At 44.9% G+C, this 16975-nt stretch overlaps 1 protein-coding gene across 3 annotated transcripts in view; it reads right to left on the bottom strand.

Moving 5' to 3' along the window:
- LOC310856921 (transcription factor SOX-6-like) overlaps window positions 1–16975 on the bottom strand; it is a 167801-nt gene that overhangs the window by 56692 nt on the left and 94134 nt on the right. For all 3 annotated transcript variants that reach the window (XM_083762474.1, XM_083762472.1, XM_083762473.1), the window contains exons 5-7: window positions 12348–12434; window positions 5384–5556; window positions 481–549 (exon numbers count right to left, since the gene is read on the bottom strand). In XM_083762474.1, the coding sequence (XP_083618600.1) occupies window positions 481–549; window positions 5384–5556; window positions 12348–12434 (329 nt within the window). The remainder of the gene's footprint in view (window positions 1–480; window positions 550–5383; window positions 5557–12347; window positions 12435–16975) is intronic.

The following is a 16975-nucleotide window of genomic DNA, read 5'->3' on the forward strand; positions in this document are numbered from 1 at the left end:
AACAGCACTGAACTCTGATCATTGTTAAGCAAAACGGTCACGGAGGTTCTGCTTTTGCCCTGTGCCCACTTCAATGCGCTTCTGAGAGTACACAGGTGGAACAAATTAATTAACGAGTGACAGCTAACGAGCAAGCTACACTGTCGTCTTAGCTGCCTGTCAGCAAGCTCAGAGACATAGGGAAGCATTTTTGGTCATACGACAAAATATATGGACTGTCGTACAGGTAGGCCTATACTCACAATTACCATGTTTTGGGGGCTTGAGAACTCATGGCTCATTTTGCAACCTGGTGAATGTGATGAGCTCGCAGATCAGCTGTTTTCGCCGAACACGTCACAGCCATTGACACTGTGTGTGTGTGTGTGTGTGTGTGTGTGTGTGTGTGTGTGTGTGTGTGTGTGTGTGTGTGTGTGTGTGTGTGTGTGTGTGTGTGCGTGCGTGCGTGTCGTGTGATTGTGCTCGTGTGTTTCCACTAACCTGGATCTGCTGTTGGAGAATGTTGATCTTATGTTGCTGCTGCAGTAACTGCTGCTGTTGTCTTGAAATCTGGACACACACACACACACACACACACACACACACACACACACACACACACACACACACACACATAGAGGTATAGTGAGTCCACACATTCTATTGTTGTTGCACAGAGATAAGAGACCATGAAGCCTCCGATATCTCTCTTGATATTTACACAATAAATGCAACATTATCGTAGTTAAATTACAGTAACAGGAGGATTAGTTATGCATCTTTATCATGAAAGGATGATAAGGAAAGGCAAAGGTATACTAGTGTATGGAGTCCAGCCTCAATAGAGCGTCGCAGTCCCGCCCCCTTTCATGACGAGGGCACAGGAAATAATTCCCCATGCATTTTCCCCATAGACATTTCAAAAAGTATTTATTTAAAGATATGTAAGCCTCGAACAAAGCCAACTCGGATCGTGATGAATCATGACAACAAACACAATATTTTGGGGCGAACAAATAATTAGAAAGAAGAAAAAAAGGGCAAGGTACAACACTTTTGTTGTTTTTCTTCTTTGAAATTATTTGTTCGGCCCAAAATATTGTGTTTGTCGCCATGATTTGTCACGATCTGAGTTGGCTTTGTCCGCGGCTTTAAAGGTCTTTTAATAAATACTTATTGAAATGTCTATAAGTCCCGCCATGAAAGGGGGCGGGACTGCGACACTCTATCGCAGCACCCGAGTTAGCTTTTAGTAGCAGGGCGAGAGGTGAGAGGGTTGACGTGGTACAAGAATAGTGACATATCGGTGCTGTCTATAACTGTGACATGTAGTGTGTGCGGGAACGCCTACTGAGTGGCAAAAAATGACTTTCTGGCCTTGACAGCTCATATACTGTACATCCACACAGAAAAGTCCTATCTGATTGACAGCCCATACATCCACACAGAAAAGTCCTATCTGATTGACAGCCCATACATCCACACAGAAAAGTCCTATCTGATTGACAGCCCATACATCCACACAGAAAATTCCTATCTGATTGACAGCCCATACATCCACACAGAAAAGTCCTATCTGATTGACAGCCCATATATCCAAACAGAAAAGTCCTATCTGATTGACAGCCCATACATCCACACAGAAAAGTCCTAACTGATTGACAGCCCATATATCCAAACAGAAAAGTCCTAGCTGATTGACAGCCCATATATCCACACAGAAAAGTCCTAGCTGATTGACAGCCCATACATCCACACAGAAAAGTCCTAGCTGATTGACAGCCCATATATCCAAACAGAAAAGTCCTATCTGATTGACAGCCTATATATCCAAACAGAAAAGTCCTATCTGATTGACAGCCCATACATCCACACAGAAAAGTCCTATCTGATTGACAGCCCATACATCCACACAGAAAGGTCCTATCTGATTGACAGCCCATACAGACGGAGAAGGAGATCAGCCTGTACGCACACTCACACTGTACGCACGAAAAGAGAGCTGAGCAATCTTCGTTCCTATACTCTCACCTATATGTTCATGAAGTGCGTGTGGGTCATGACCCAAAGGATAAGAATACGGGTGGCTGGCATAGAGATAGGGTGAGAAGTTCAGAGAGAGATACTCGGAGTAGAGTCGCTGCTTCTTCGCCTGTATAATAATACACAGAATATAATATGATGCACGTTCTGTCCACTAGAGGGCCCCCCTTCCAAACGGCAAAGCCAGTAGCTCATCATCGTGATTGTGTAGTTGTGACGACGACGTGACCGTGGCCCTGACAGGCGCTATGTCTGTCTGTCCTGCACGTGTCCCTGTACGTTGGGACCAGTGGACTAGTCCGCTCTGACAAGGCGTAGTTATGCATATCATGTCAATACTCTCGTGACTCGTCTCGGACGGGCGGCCAGCGTCCCTGGTTGTGGCTTGCGAGCAGGCCACCAGGGGAGCTTTAGCTCACTCTAAGCGCCGCCGCTCCTCCGGACATTTCTGAACTTTTCGGGGGTACCGCCTGGGTTCTGCGCGACGGGCTTGACCATGCGGAGTAGCCCTTGTCGGCCCGCTCAGGACCCACGGAACCGCAGGCTTTTCAGCGGCGGTACCGCGAGGCCACGGGGCCTAGAACGCACGAAAATTCGAGACATTTCGACGTTTTTGACCGCGTGCTCAGCCTTTGCAATCGGGGCCCTTGTCACCTTCGTGTAGCTGGCTAGTCTCCGCTCATTTATCACCGGGCCACTAAGCCGTCTCTATTACGGTCGCGAGGCCACGGGGTCCGGAACCCGGCCCACATTCGCTCGAGACGTGAACGTGCACGTTTTCACATGCAGTGGAAGCGGCCGGGGAGATTTCACAGCGGTAGATTCGTTACTCAATACATTTAGTGAGCGGATAAAATAACATAAAACAAAATAAAAATATTAAATATAATTAATAAATGATAAAAGCTCCATTCGAATGGCAATTCTAGAGCTGCACAGTAAAACAAAACAAAAAACTAATGCAATGCAGCTGCTTAATTCCCTTTTTTCCTTTTCTTTTCCTTTTTTCTCCCGAGCGAGCCGCCGTTTAGTATATTTATTCTGAAATGTAATTACAGGCTTGTTGAATGGGAGGCGTCGCCCCCATTTGAGCACATGTCATATTTCATTAAAGGTGAGATCGCACTCCCGAGTCTTGTCTGCGGGGCATTATCCCATCAAGTCTCAACAGACATGAATGACTGACTGACTCCTACGGGCGGAATCGGTCCTCCTTTCTTTCTCTCTCTCTCTCTCGTTCAGTCAGTCATTCTTTCTCTTGCTCCCTCGGCCTCTCTCTCTCTCTCTCGTTCCCTCTTACCCCTCTCGCTCCCTTTGTGAGGCGCTGAGAGGTGGAATGTGTTGTGATGTGGAGGAACTTGTCCAAACAGGGCCTGCACGTCGTGGATGCATGTGTGGACCCTAAAACGTTGTCGACAAACAAGCCATGAGTTTTAGTCCCAGGCGGGGCGCCTAATTGTCCTTGCACGCACGCACGCACGCACGCACGCTCGCTCGCACAGACACACAGACAGACACACAGACACACACACAACCAAGAGCATGTGTATGCACAGGCTCTCTCCCTCTGGCAGTCTTTGTCTTTTCACACATGATTTAAAATAGATGTCAATATCAGAGAGGCATGCACATAACACACACAGACACGCACGCACGCACGCACGCACGCACGCACGCACACACACACACACACACACACACACACACACACACACACACACACACACACACACACACACACACACACACACACACACACACACACACACACACACACACACACACACACACACACACACACACACACACCTTTAATAGTCTGACTGCCAGTATATTCCATATAGCTCCATTCTTCCCAAGTTGCCTTTCTATGCTATGACTAGCTAATTTGTAGTATATGCAGCTCACAAAAAAATCACACCCGTGTGAAGTGAGGGGCGCTCTTATCATCATACCGTACGTCATGAATCATCTCATTCTCAACCAATGGCACATCTCCGACCCAATCATGCCGGCCAATCACAATTTGCTTCCTCACCTTTGTCTTTGATGTTTATGTTTACACACTTTTGTCTTCAATGTTTTTGTTAAACACAAACATTCAAAGCTGGGCATAGAAGGGGCTGGCGCCCCTCAAAAACGCACATGTATGAATGAAAACACGGACCACATCGAATTTATCTATCTACACCATAGCCATATTGTAGCTTCAAAAATCTACAATTCTCTTCTGCTTAAAGACCCAGTGAAATGAAAAATATGTTTTAGACCTGCACATGGTCATCATATGGGCATACCTAACAATGGATGCCAAAAGATGAGACATTTTTCATTTTTGTCTAATGTTATATTAAAAGTCCATGAAAATCGGATTTTAATTACTTTCTGAAAACGAATAAAAATGAAGCTCACCCGTTTTATTCCCGTAGCTCCAAAACACAGCTGGTTTTGATTGCAAACTACTCAGTTTTTAATCCTATTCAAGATGACATCCAGACAGTGTATTATTCGGTTTAAACTTAATCATCACGCTAAAATATGTATCTGAAAACATTAAAGGGAAGAAATAAGCCACATACTGTAGCAGTAAACTGGTACAACTGGCCGACTATCTGACTTGTAAACAAACACCGTCCATGCGTCCTGCGTCTAGCTTAGCTACCACCCCATCGCCTGAAGGGATGCAACGCTCTGATTGGTTCAGAAACAACAGAGCCAGCGTTTCAATCTGAAACCACATTACACCTCATATTGACCATAAGTTCTCCGTAGGAACAAAAACGGTTTCCATAGGAAAAGATCAACTCTACCACAAATCCTTGCTTTAAGGAGAATCATCGAAGAACGCCGGCTATCAAAGAAGAAAGCTTCCATAATTTTTGTCGATTTTTGCAAAGCATTCGGTAGCGTGAACATAAGCTGAAGCTATGATGCATACTGTATACTGCTCAACTATGGAATGTCCGAGGAAAACCACGTATAAGTCTTAAAAGTTATTAAAAGCGGCGAATTAAACAATGAAAACGTAACTCGTGCTCGCGAGGGAATTGCTGTTCTATTTCTATTGACTCGTGTTAGGGAGTGAGAGAGATAGTAAATATGTCAGAATACTCTACATGATCCACATCTCTCTGTCGCTCTGGGCCCAATTAAGTAGGTCAAATAATATGACTAAACCCATGCAGTAATAAAGAATTTGGCCTCGCTCTGCACCCTTTTGTATTATGGAAGCCGTGTTGAACGCACACACATATGGCATACCACGTTCCTGAATATTTTAGTGCTCTCTCTCTCTCTCTCTCTCTCTCTCTCTCTCCCCATCTCTATCCATCTCTCTCTGTCTCTGTGGGTGTCTCTCTACCTGATCCTGCTGCTGCCTGGCCAGGTCCGTCTGCTGCCGTTGCCTCTCCAGCTGCACGGCGGCCATCTTCTTCTGCTCGTCGTGTGCGGACAGCAGCTGCTCCCTCAGGCCCACCAGCTGAGCGATCATGGTGGACAGCTGTCGCTCCTTCTCCTCCAGGGACTCTGGGGTACCTGGAGACACACAGCAGGGACAGGTGAGTGGCCGTGACCCCCAAATAGAATCACATTTGAACTGGGGGACCCCCCAAAATAATCACATTCGAACTGGGCCGGGGGACACCCCAAAATAATCACATTTGAACTGGGGGACCCCCCAAAAGAATCACATTTAAACTGGGGGACCCCCCAAAATAATCACATTTGAACTGGCGGACCCCCCAAAATAATCACATTTGAACTGGGGGACCCCCCCAAACTAAATGTTATACTTTAGCTATGTTGAAAAATAGCAGATCTAAATCGTGAAAATGTGGCACAAATCTTTGAATATGTATTCTTTCACAGTGAACGTTCTAAACTCAAATCTTTGCTTCTAAGGGGGTCCATGGAACTCCATATTTTCGGATGGCGGTCCGCAGCCAAAATAGATAATCCTGGGGGTCCTCAACATGAAAATGGTTGATCACCACTGACATAGAAACATGTTAGGATTTAGAAGCATTTTTGTGGAATCGTCCTCATGGGTCTAAATGGGTTCATCGTCACTTAACTCAACTGTCATCTAGGGACCCCCCCGCCCAAGAAAAATCAAATCACAGAGGCCGCTGAGGCCGTTGAGGACCGCTGGAATAGTAGAGCAGCAGTACCAGAGGTCCTAAATGGTAACTATGGGGTGCACTGATTCATGGCATAATGACTAAACTGGGAGTGGGAGGAGGTGTGCGTGCGTGCGTGCGTGCGTGCGTGCGTGCGTGCGTGCGTGCGTGCGTGCGTGCGTGCGTGCGTGCGTGCATTCCCCAAACTTTGCGATTGTGGCGTAGATTGGATTGATTGCTTACATTGACAGTTAACAGTATAAAGGCAACGGAAGGTAAATCTCTGTCCTGCAGTGTCTTTCACAGAACCTCCTCAAGACCCTCCACACGCACGCACGCACGCACGCACGCACGCAAGCATATGCACGCACACACACACCAGACAGTGTCTGTTGTTTCCTTGTTTAACACTGCTGCACACAAGTTCTTCTTGTTTGCAAGTGGCTCTTGAGTGAGAGGTGTTGCCCTAGGGCGGTGCATACAGAGTGCAGGGTGGGCCTAACGCTACCTGCATACTAACACAGACACCATTGTATAGTCCACTCTGCCTCTATTGTACCGGACCCCCTAGAAAAGGCCCCTTTGACACACACACATTTACGCACACGTGACACGCACACGCGCGCACACACACACACACACACACACACACACACACACACACACACACACACACACACACACACACACACACACACACACAACCCTTCAGCACCCCTGTATCAAAGACAACATTCTTTTTTTTTTTTTTTTTCTCCCCAAATGACCCCCCTCTCCTCTCCTCTCCTCTCCTCTCCTCTCCTCTCCTCTCCTCTCCTCTCCTCTCCTCTCCTCTCCTCTCCTCTCCTAGCCACAAATTCTATCTGTGCACATTGCAGTGTCACTATACAGTTTAATTTTAACCGTCACTTCCATGTTCCTTCACTGTGGCTAGAAGGTAGTTACACTTCCATGTTCCTTCACTGTAGCTAGAAGGTAGTTACACTTCCATGTTCCTTCACCGTGGCTGAAGGTAGTTACACTTCCATGTTCCTTCACTGTAGCTAGAAGGTAGTTACACTTCCATGTTCCTTCACTGTAGCTAGAAGGTAGTTACACTTCCATGTTCCTTCACTGTGGCTGAAGGTAGTTACACTTCCATGTTCCTTCACTGTAGCTAGAAGGTAGTTACACTTCCATGTTCCTTCACCGTGGCTGAAGGTAGTTACACTTCCATGTTCCTTCACCGTGGCTGAAGGTAGTTACACTTCCATGTTCCTTCACTGTAGCTAGAAGGTAGTTACACTTCCATGTTCCTTCACTGTGGCTAGAAGGTAGTTACACTTCCATGTTCCTTCACTGTAGCTAGAAGGTAGTTATACTTACAATAGATATAGACTGAATGCCCGCACGCGTGCACATGCACACACCACAAGGCAGGCAACACATGCGTACACATGTCACACACACACAGCCCTCCATTTCCATTCTCCCAAATCCCTGCATTCCATGTTGTGACTAAAGCTCTATTCAATGGTGCAATAGCAGTGCTTACAGCACAATGATTCATGTTTATGGATTATGAGGCTGTACATTCCAAAGCTAGCGCCTCGCATTCCCCTGTGTGTGCGTCTGGCACCGATAATCATTTCAGCGGGCCTCCCTGTTCCATTTTTCTGTCCATCGGGATTATTCAAGACACCTGTTGAGTGCTCGGCTCCAAAACAGGAAGTGATGAATTATTGCCAAGATTCTACCATCTTCAATGGTCAAATACAAACAAATAATTATATTTGCCCCGCAATTGATTTGAAAATTAAGGTTCAAGCTTAATTGTTTTCACTCAAACTACAAAACTGCATGTTTTGCCAAACATTATAAACTCAACTACAAGTTCAAACTTCATTTCAATTTGACGTGAAATGAAGCCAGAGAAATAAAGTGTGTCCAGATTATGTAAGAATGAGAGAGGGTGGATGATAAGTAGATAGGGGAGATAGGGGAGGTATCACTGAGTAAAACTAAATGGAAACTAAGCTATGACGACTAAAACTATAATACTAAATACATTGACAATTTAGTCAACAAATACAAAATAGACTAAAATGCTAGGAAGGGGCTAGTGGACAAGAGATCCAGTATAAGTGATTTTACACATGGTTGCATGCTGAAAATAGCCAATCTACGAGCTTGTAGATCGGCTATTTTTAGCAAGTGTTAAATCAGTCATTACGACGGCATCAAGGCTGCATACACTTTAGTAAATATTTACTGTAAATCAACTGCAGATTTAGTCGACTAAAATCGTATGATATGCAGTCGACTAAAACTGGACTAACACTAAAACATTCCGGGTGACTAAAATGTGACTAAAACTAAGTGAAAACTATTCAAAATACTTTGACTAAAACTAAAATAAACATTTGCTTGCGAGCAAGTGGTTCTCATATCCTTTCTGTACCTTTTCTCAGAAGGCCTACTGTATACTCTGTGATGTGTATATGACAGAAATGGCCTGACAGAAATGACCACAGTGTGGAATATGATAAAGTCGAGTGGTGGAAAAAGTACTCAAATGTTTTACTTAAGTAAAAGTATCAATACTGCAGTATAGAAATACTCTGTTACATGTAAAAGTCCGGAATTCAAAATATACTTGAGTAAAAGTACAAATGCATGGGCATCAAAATGTATACTCTATGCAGAATGTCCCATTTCAAAATTTCAAATGTACCAAAATCTTTTGAAAAAACAAGCTCAATTGTGATTTTGTAGATTGGCTATTTTCAAATGGCCGAATGGCTGAAGTGTTTTGTAATAATAAATGCATATTTAAGGCTGAAGTGTTTAATGTATGTTTAATGTATGTTTTGTAATAATAACCACAATCTACAAAGTAACTAGTAACTAAAAGTTTTCAAATAAATGTAGTGGAGTAGAAGTAAAGGTACTGAACATTGGAAATACTTAAGGTAAAACATCCGCACACTGCTATAAAGCTCCCATTTACAATTTACAATGTAGGCATTTAGCAGACGCTGTTAATCCAGAGCGAGGCGATGCTTGGATGCTTGTATGTCTTCAACGAGCCTGAGATACAGGGGGAGGCAAAACAACATCTGATGTGCATGGCATACTAAAAGGTTTAACAAAATAGTTTTTAGATTCACCTCAGCAACTGTGTTGTTACCTGATACCCCCCCCCCCCTCCCATGCATGCACGCACGCACGCACCCACACACGTACGCACGCACGCACGCACGCACGCACACACGCACGCACGCACGCACGCACACGCACACGCACACACACGTGATCCCCCAGAGTTAGTGTCGAAGAGCAAGTCCTTGAGCAGGACGCTGAACCTCCCAATTGCTCCCAATGTGCTGGTTGGTGCCTTGCATGGTTTCCTCCACCATCTGTGTATGAATGCGTGTGTGTGAATGTAATGCACAATCTATGTAAGGCGCCTTGGATAAAGGCACTATATAAATGTACCATTAACCCCCCCCCCCCCCACACACACACACACACACACACACACACACACACACACACACACACACACACACACACACACACAGACCTCCAGAACGGGGATATTCTCACTAAGTTTCTCATAGTCAAACCTATAAAGAAAGTAATGACTTGTATATAATCCACGTAATTATGAGCCAGAAAAGAGTCATATATACTGTATCTGCACCAATTACAGAGAAAGGGGAGGCGCAGACCTGGAGCACAGGTAGGCTATACGTCTTTTTGAACAGAAATTTCATAACATTTCACATAACACAACTTACTTAACATGTTAGGTGACATTCAGTTGCTCAGTATTGATTAATTCACGTTTTACGTGGCTGCGTGCGTGCGTGCGTGCGTGCGTGCGTGCGTGCGATTTCATGAATTTCCATCACTTTATATACATGTATATATATATATATATATATATATATATATATATATATGTGTGTTTTTTTTGAGGGCCACTGGCTGACCCTCCTCAGCCCAGCTTTGTGTTTGTGTGTTTGATTGGCTGAGCACCCCATACATAGCAATGATTTGATTGGCTGAGCACCCCATAGCGATGATTAGATTGGCTGAACAATGTACGTGTTGAGGATAAAAAGAGAAGACAGGAAATGTAGGATACCAATTGTGATTGGCCGGAATGTGATGATGTACTGTATGACGATAAGAGCGCCCCTCACTTCACCGTTTTTTTTATCTGCTGCATCTACTATTACGTTTCTATCATGTTACACTGTTGGTTCTGTATAGCTGTCTGGCTGCTATCATGACCATACTGTGTGGCCATTTATACACATCCCTACCCAGTCTCACCCAAACTAAGAAGAATTAGCACGGAATTGCAATTCCGTACATACACGCCTAGAAAATGCCAAAATCCGTATGGACACTGAAAAGCTCCCCAGAGACTATGACGACAGGAGACACCACCTAGAGGCCCCTAAAGGGTCGCGAGTTGCCGTGCCGAGCGTTGTTAATACATTCAGGATGGCAACCCCTTTTGGTGTTTTAAGCATTATGTTATACTAGGCTACTTTAGCTGTTGAAAAATAGCAGATCTACGTACATGCTCATGGCCTGGAATAACATATTTCCAGATAGGGCTCGGCGGCCAATCATACATTACATTTTTGGCGTTTCTGAAATAGTGAAATTGTTTGAGAATCACTGACATAGAACATTTTTTGTTTTGTTTTTTGTTTTCAGAAAGCTGTCAGGATTTAGAAGCCAGTGGAGGGCAGATGTATTGAACCCATTTAGCCCTGAGGCTGATTCTAAACAACAAATCTGCCTCATGTCTAAATGCTTGGGTCTAATCCATCTGCCCTGCACTCCACTCCCTGCCGTCCAATGGAACAATTTTCATTTCTGAACACTGGGGTACGTTTACAATTTATGCCTTCATAAATGATATTGCTGATGCATACACAAAATGTATATATATACACACACACACACACACACACACACACACACACACACAGTATTTGAGCACTGGCGAGCAGCCTCATTTTACACAGACCCTTAATCAAAGCTACAATTACAACCTGCGGAGGTTTAAAGCAGGTTGATTGGCTCTGGCAGCGCTAAACGGCAGACATGGCGCGCCTTTAGTCTTCCGCTGTCATATGCTGTGGTATACAACTGTCAGAGTTATGGCGCCTTCCCCCCTGACCAGGAGCTTCATTGTTTATGGCGCACGCACGCACACACGCACGCACGCACGCACACACGCACGCACGCACGCACGCACGCACACACGCACGCACGCACGCACACACGCACGCACGCACGCACAATGACAAACATTTTGTAAATGAAAATTTTAGGGGCCAGGTGGACTAAAAAAGTTTTTTTTAAAGTGGTCCAACTACGGTCCACAGCAGATATAAAAGTTCACATGCAGCGCGCCATGCGTGTACATCTGCTACTTCAGATTTGTATTTATTTATATCTTGAATGTGTGAGAACTAGTGATTTAGAAGGTATTTGTGTAGAATCACCCTCAGCTCTTAATGGGTTTTTGATTGATTGATTGAAATATTTATTAACAGTTTTACAGAATTACAGTACAATTCAAGCAGAACTGAATACAAAGACTGTTAACTGTGAGTGGACGACCCAATAAAGCATTACACTTGTTTACAACCTTGTTCAATTCATCAAAACATTTAGAGGTTAACCCAGGGGTAGGCAACCTTTATTATCAGAAGACCCATCTTTGGCCCAAAAACGTATTACATTTATATCTGGAGCTGCAAACTATGTTTCAATATTACATGTTATTGTTTGCTCATTTCTCAAAGCATATCAAGTATACTGTACCAGTAAGCCAGCAGCACTATTGGTGGTGAAAACAAACATTCCTCCATCATTCTTCTATTTTCCTTCATTACATTGATTCTTATTTTTATCTGGTGTATAGGCAACATTGTTTTGCAATATCAAAATGAAAGAATAACTTCTTATTCCTTTTCATACTTCTTTGCCGTGGCAACTGGGAGCCACAGGAGAGAGAGAGAGTGTGTGTGTGTGTGTGTGTGTGTGTGTGTGTGTGTGTGTGTGTGTGTGCGAGCGTGCAATTTCATACATTTCCATAACTTTATATATATATTTGTTTTTTTGAGGGGCGCTGGCACCTCCTATGACCCTCATCAGACCAGCTTTGTATTTGTGTGTACCCCAGGTATCTCTCACCTTTGACCTCGTCAAGCAGCTCGTTAGCGTTGAGGCAATCCATCCTGTCCTTCCAGTCCTTAGACAGTAGACGATCCACACAGGACTCTACCAACACAAGGAAACAGATAGAGGCATTAGACACATATGCAGGACGACTCTACCAACACAAGGAAACAGATAGAGGCATTAGACACATATGCAGGACGACTCTACCAACACAAGGAAACAGACAGAGGCACAAGTAAGACGCGCAAACGCGGGAAGCGAACGCAGCTGTTTTGCAGCTTGCTGAATATCCATTCACTCACTGTCGGCTACACACACATGTTAGACAGCTATGTGTGGTACACACACGTTAGTTAGACAACGAAGCACTGTTGTGGCAGTCTGACACAGACACACACACACACACACACACACACACACACACACACACACACACACACACACACACACACACACGTTACACAGCTATGTGTGGTACACACACGTTAGACATCTATGTGTGGTTGTGGTACACACACGTTAGACAGCTATGTGTGGTACACACACGTTAGTAGTTAGACAACGAAGCCCTGTTGTGGCTGTGCACACGTTAGACAGCTAACTGTGCTGTTCTGCCTGACTTCCATAGTGGATCCACACAGGATGACTCTACCAACACAAGGAAACAGACAGAGGCATTAGACACACAGGAGGACAGTTTGAACCCGGGCTCCCTTAGAGTTAGTGTTGAAGTATCCTTGAGCAAGACACGGAACCCCTAATAGCTCCTGGTGTGCTGGTTGGTGCCTTGCATGGTTTCTGCCGCCATCAGTGTATGAATGTGTGTGTGAATGGGTGAATGTAATGCACAATCTCTGTAAAGCTCCTTGGATAAAGACGCTATATAAATGCACCATTTACCATTTACCAACACAAGGAAACAGAGAGAGGCATTAGACAGTTGACGCTCAAACACAAGGAAACAGAGTGATAATGTATCATTAAGATCCATCCATCCATCTTCAACTGCTTATCCGCAGTCGGGTCGCGGGGGCAACAGCTCCACCAGAGAGCTCCAGAGCAACATTAGTGACTTCCTCCTGGGGGATCCTGAGGCGTTCCAAGGCCAGTGAGTCGATGTGATTCCTCCAACTGCGCCTTGGTCTGCCCTGGGGTCTCCTCCCAGTGGAATGTACCTCGAGGACCTCCCTAGGGAGACGCTCGAGAGGCATCCTAACCAGATGCCCGAACCACCTAAGCTGGCTCTTTTCCAGGTGAAGAAGCAGTGACTCTACTCCGAGTCTCTCTCGCGTGACTGAACTTCTCATTGAGATGATCATTAAAGGAGAGTTCCGCCCCAACACGTTTTCTTACCATAATATGATGATGATAATCCATTGAATTAGCCTATTATTATTATTATTTCTTTCCATCTGTTGTTGTTGTTGTTGTGGGGAATAACTCCACAGAGTGTTGTGACTCTGACAATGGCTCATTTGTGGAGTCACTTATGCAGACAAAAGCTCAGATATAAGGACACATGCTTCCATTGTGTGAATGGGTTTAATTGCGTGAATGGGTTTAATGGTGTGTGTGTGTGTGTGTGTGTGTGTGTGTGTGTGTGTGTGTGTGTGTGTGTGTGTGTGTGTGTGTGTGTGTGTGTGTGTGTGTGTGTGTGTGTCGACAGTACTTCCTGCTTTGCGTCCATTAAACCTTGTAAATGTTTACTTTACGGACGGATTATGATTGTTGTAAATACGTTAATGCAGCCGGCTGGCAGATCACATGGAATAAACATAAACAATGAGAGAGAGAGAGAGAGAGAGAGAGAGAGAGAGAGAGAGAGAGAGAGAGAGAGAGAGAGAGAGAGAGAGAGATAGAGAGGGAGAGAGAGGAAGAATATTGGGGCAGGAATCAGAGAGAAAACACCAGAGAAGAGAGGTGAAGAAACAGAACTACACAGAGAGGGTGAGAGAGACGGAGGAGACATGCAGGGAGAAGACTGACAGAGAGGGAGAGAAAGAAACTGAGACACCAGTATGAGAGAAAATCTATTTCAGCAACATATTCTGGCTTCTTTACTCTTTTTTGAGGGGCGCTAGAGCCGCCCCCTCCTATGCCCAACTTTGTGTGTCCATGTACCAGAGTGATCTATAGTAGGAGAGTGGCGACACTAGCGTTGACTCTTATTGTAACAATGGAATGCGGAAGTGCTCATTCTATCTCAATGGGATAGTTCCAATGTTTGGAACTATAGCCCATAACATGCACCCTAACCTGACTCCGCCAGATTGCTGCAGGATTGAGTTCCCCAGTTCTCTCCTCCTGCCTGCATCTGGGCTCTCTCAAGCAAAAACGATGAACCCGATGCAGCGGGACAAAAATCTGATATCTCCACAATAATTTCGAGTTGTAGTCTTGTTAGGCTGTGTTTACATTTGCGCTGTGGCACAGCTTCAACATGTCACCAGTCTCGCTTTGATCCCGCCTCTAGCGGCCGCATATACAGCCGCATATTGCTCCGGACAGAATTACATCGTCTCTGCCCGAGAGATCCCAGACTCTCCCTTCTGGCAGAATGCAGATGTTGTCCAGCAGGGGGAGTGGTTCCACCGGGCTAATAACACCCTGCTTTGCTGCGAGATCAAAGCGTGTCGCCACTCTTATACTAGATTCAGTTAAAGGGAGACGCTTTATTTTGAAGGGCCCTTCATGGCGCAGGCAGGAAATAGAGTGTTTAAACTGGGCTGCTTGGCTGCACGTTAGAGTAGACGGATTTGCTCCGGTCTGTATACGCTGTGGCTGTATACAGTTGTTAGCCCTGCTCTGCAATCGCCTGATAAAGTTGAGTTTTGATTCTTTGAACAGTCAAAACAAGACAATACAATTACCACAGGCAAAAGAGGGCAAGATAGATGGAGTAAAGGTGGAATACAAACACAGCTCCATCCACATGCACTGGAGGTTAAGGAAGTCACATGAAAGGAATACCAATTAAGACAACAACAGCCTAATCATAAAGATGGACGGACATGTCCACGTTAACTTTACCACTTGAATTGAAAAATTAAGAGACTATTTAATCAACTATCCCGAAGCTGTCCCATTCATCACAGCCACAGAGGGCAGGCACAACCATGTGAGTACAGCAGCCTACACCCTCCAGTATTTGATTAGCTCCGTTAGGAATGGCTATGGACATTTCAACATGTAACGTGATTTTCGATATGCAACCACCTGTGCTGTGAGCCTACTGTACATTATGTATATTTATTGCCTCAGGTATGCTGCAACTGAGACACGTTGAGGGTTCTGAAGTCCTATATTTACGGTCCCGCTCGGCCTTTCCCTGCGGGCGGGGGGTGGGGTGGGGTGGGGGGTTGGTTGTGGGCCCGGGCTGTCAATCTTGCCTTAGGGCCCGTGGCACATTCCAGCCGCCACTGACTAGATTACTCTGGTGTGTACCCCATATCGATGATTTGATTGGCTGAGCACCCCATAGCGATGATTTGATTGGCTGAGCAATGTACGTATTGAGGATAAAAAGTGAGGACAGAAAAGTGAGGACACCTATTGTGATTGGCCAGGAACGAGATGATGTATGATGATAGGAGGGCGGCGGTGGCTCAGGGGTAGAGTGGCTGGATGGTAACCGCAAGGTTGCCAGTTCCAACCCGGGCTCCCCCAGAGTTAGTGTCGAAGTGTCCTTGAGCAAGACACTGAACCCCTAATTGCTCCTGATGTGCTGGTCGGTGCCTTTGGTTTCTGCCGCCATGTGTGTGTGAATGGGTGAATGTAATGCACAATCTATGTAAAGCGCCGCTATATAAATGCACCATTTATATATAAATGCACAATTTACCTGACTCCACGTGGGTGTGATTTTTGCTTTGTCAAAAGACACCAAAGAATTTAACATTAGAATTCAGTTGAATCTAATGTGCTGTTACAGTAAATGAAATAAAATTAATATATTGGTGCACCCTGCTAGTGTCACAATAACATGATGAGTGCATGCATGCGTGTGTGCGTGCATAAATGCGTGCGTGTGTCAATGAGTCTATATTGTGCTGTACTCTGAATGGAAGCCATACAAAATAATCCTACATCAATAATTACCCAGACATTTTTCCACATAGTCGGTTCTGTCAACCTTTGAAAATTAATGATGCATTCACAGCCCGTCTGCTTAACAGCATATTGTCGTTCTTTTGGTGTATTATTGTGTACTTAAAGAATTTGCACTTAAAATGTTATTATATGAAATGTGGCTCTCCCACTCAGCTTTCTGAAATTGTCTAAATAAAGGGAAAATAAACTACAAAGGAGAGAGGAGGTCTCTCTCTCTCTCATGCTTGAACTATACGGTATAAGCCTTAAATCTCTGCATGTTTTTCCTTGACGGAGTGTGCGGCCACAAAGTGGCTTGCATATACTGGGTGTGTGTGTGTGTGTGTGTGTGTGTGTGTGTGTGTGTGTGTGTGTGTGTGTGTGTGTGTGTGTGTGTGTGTGTGTGCGTGCGTTGGGAGTCCCATGATATTTACAGCTGGGTCTGTCTGTCTGGTCAGAGCAGAGCTGGAGCCAGGGGGCCTGGACGTGTCAAGGGCCATCGAATGAAATGGAATTAAGGGACGCAATTTATGGGAGCACTTAAGAGGGGA

This window comes from Protomyctophum parallelum (genome assembly GCF_964188405.1).
Source record: "Protomyctophum parallelum genome assembly, chromosome: 4".
NCBI classification, from domain to species: domain Eukaryota; kingdom Metazoa; phylum Chordata; class Actinopteri; order Myctophiformes; family Myctophidae; genus Protomyctophum; species Protomyctophum parallelum.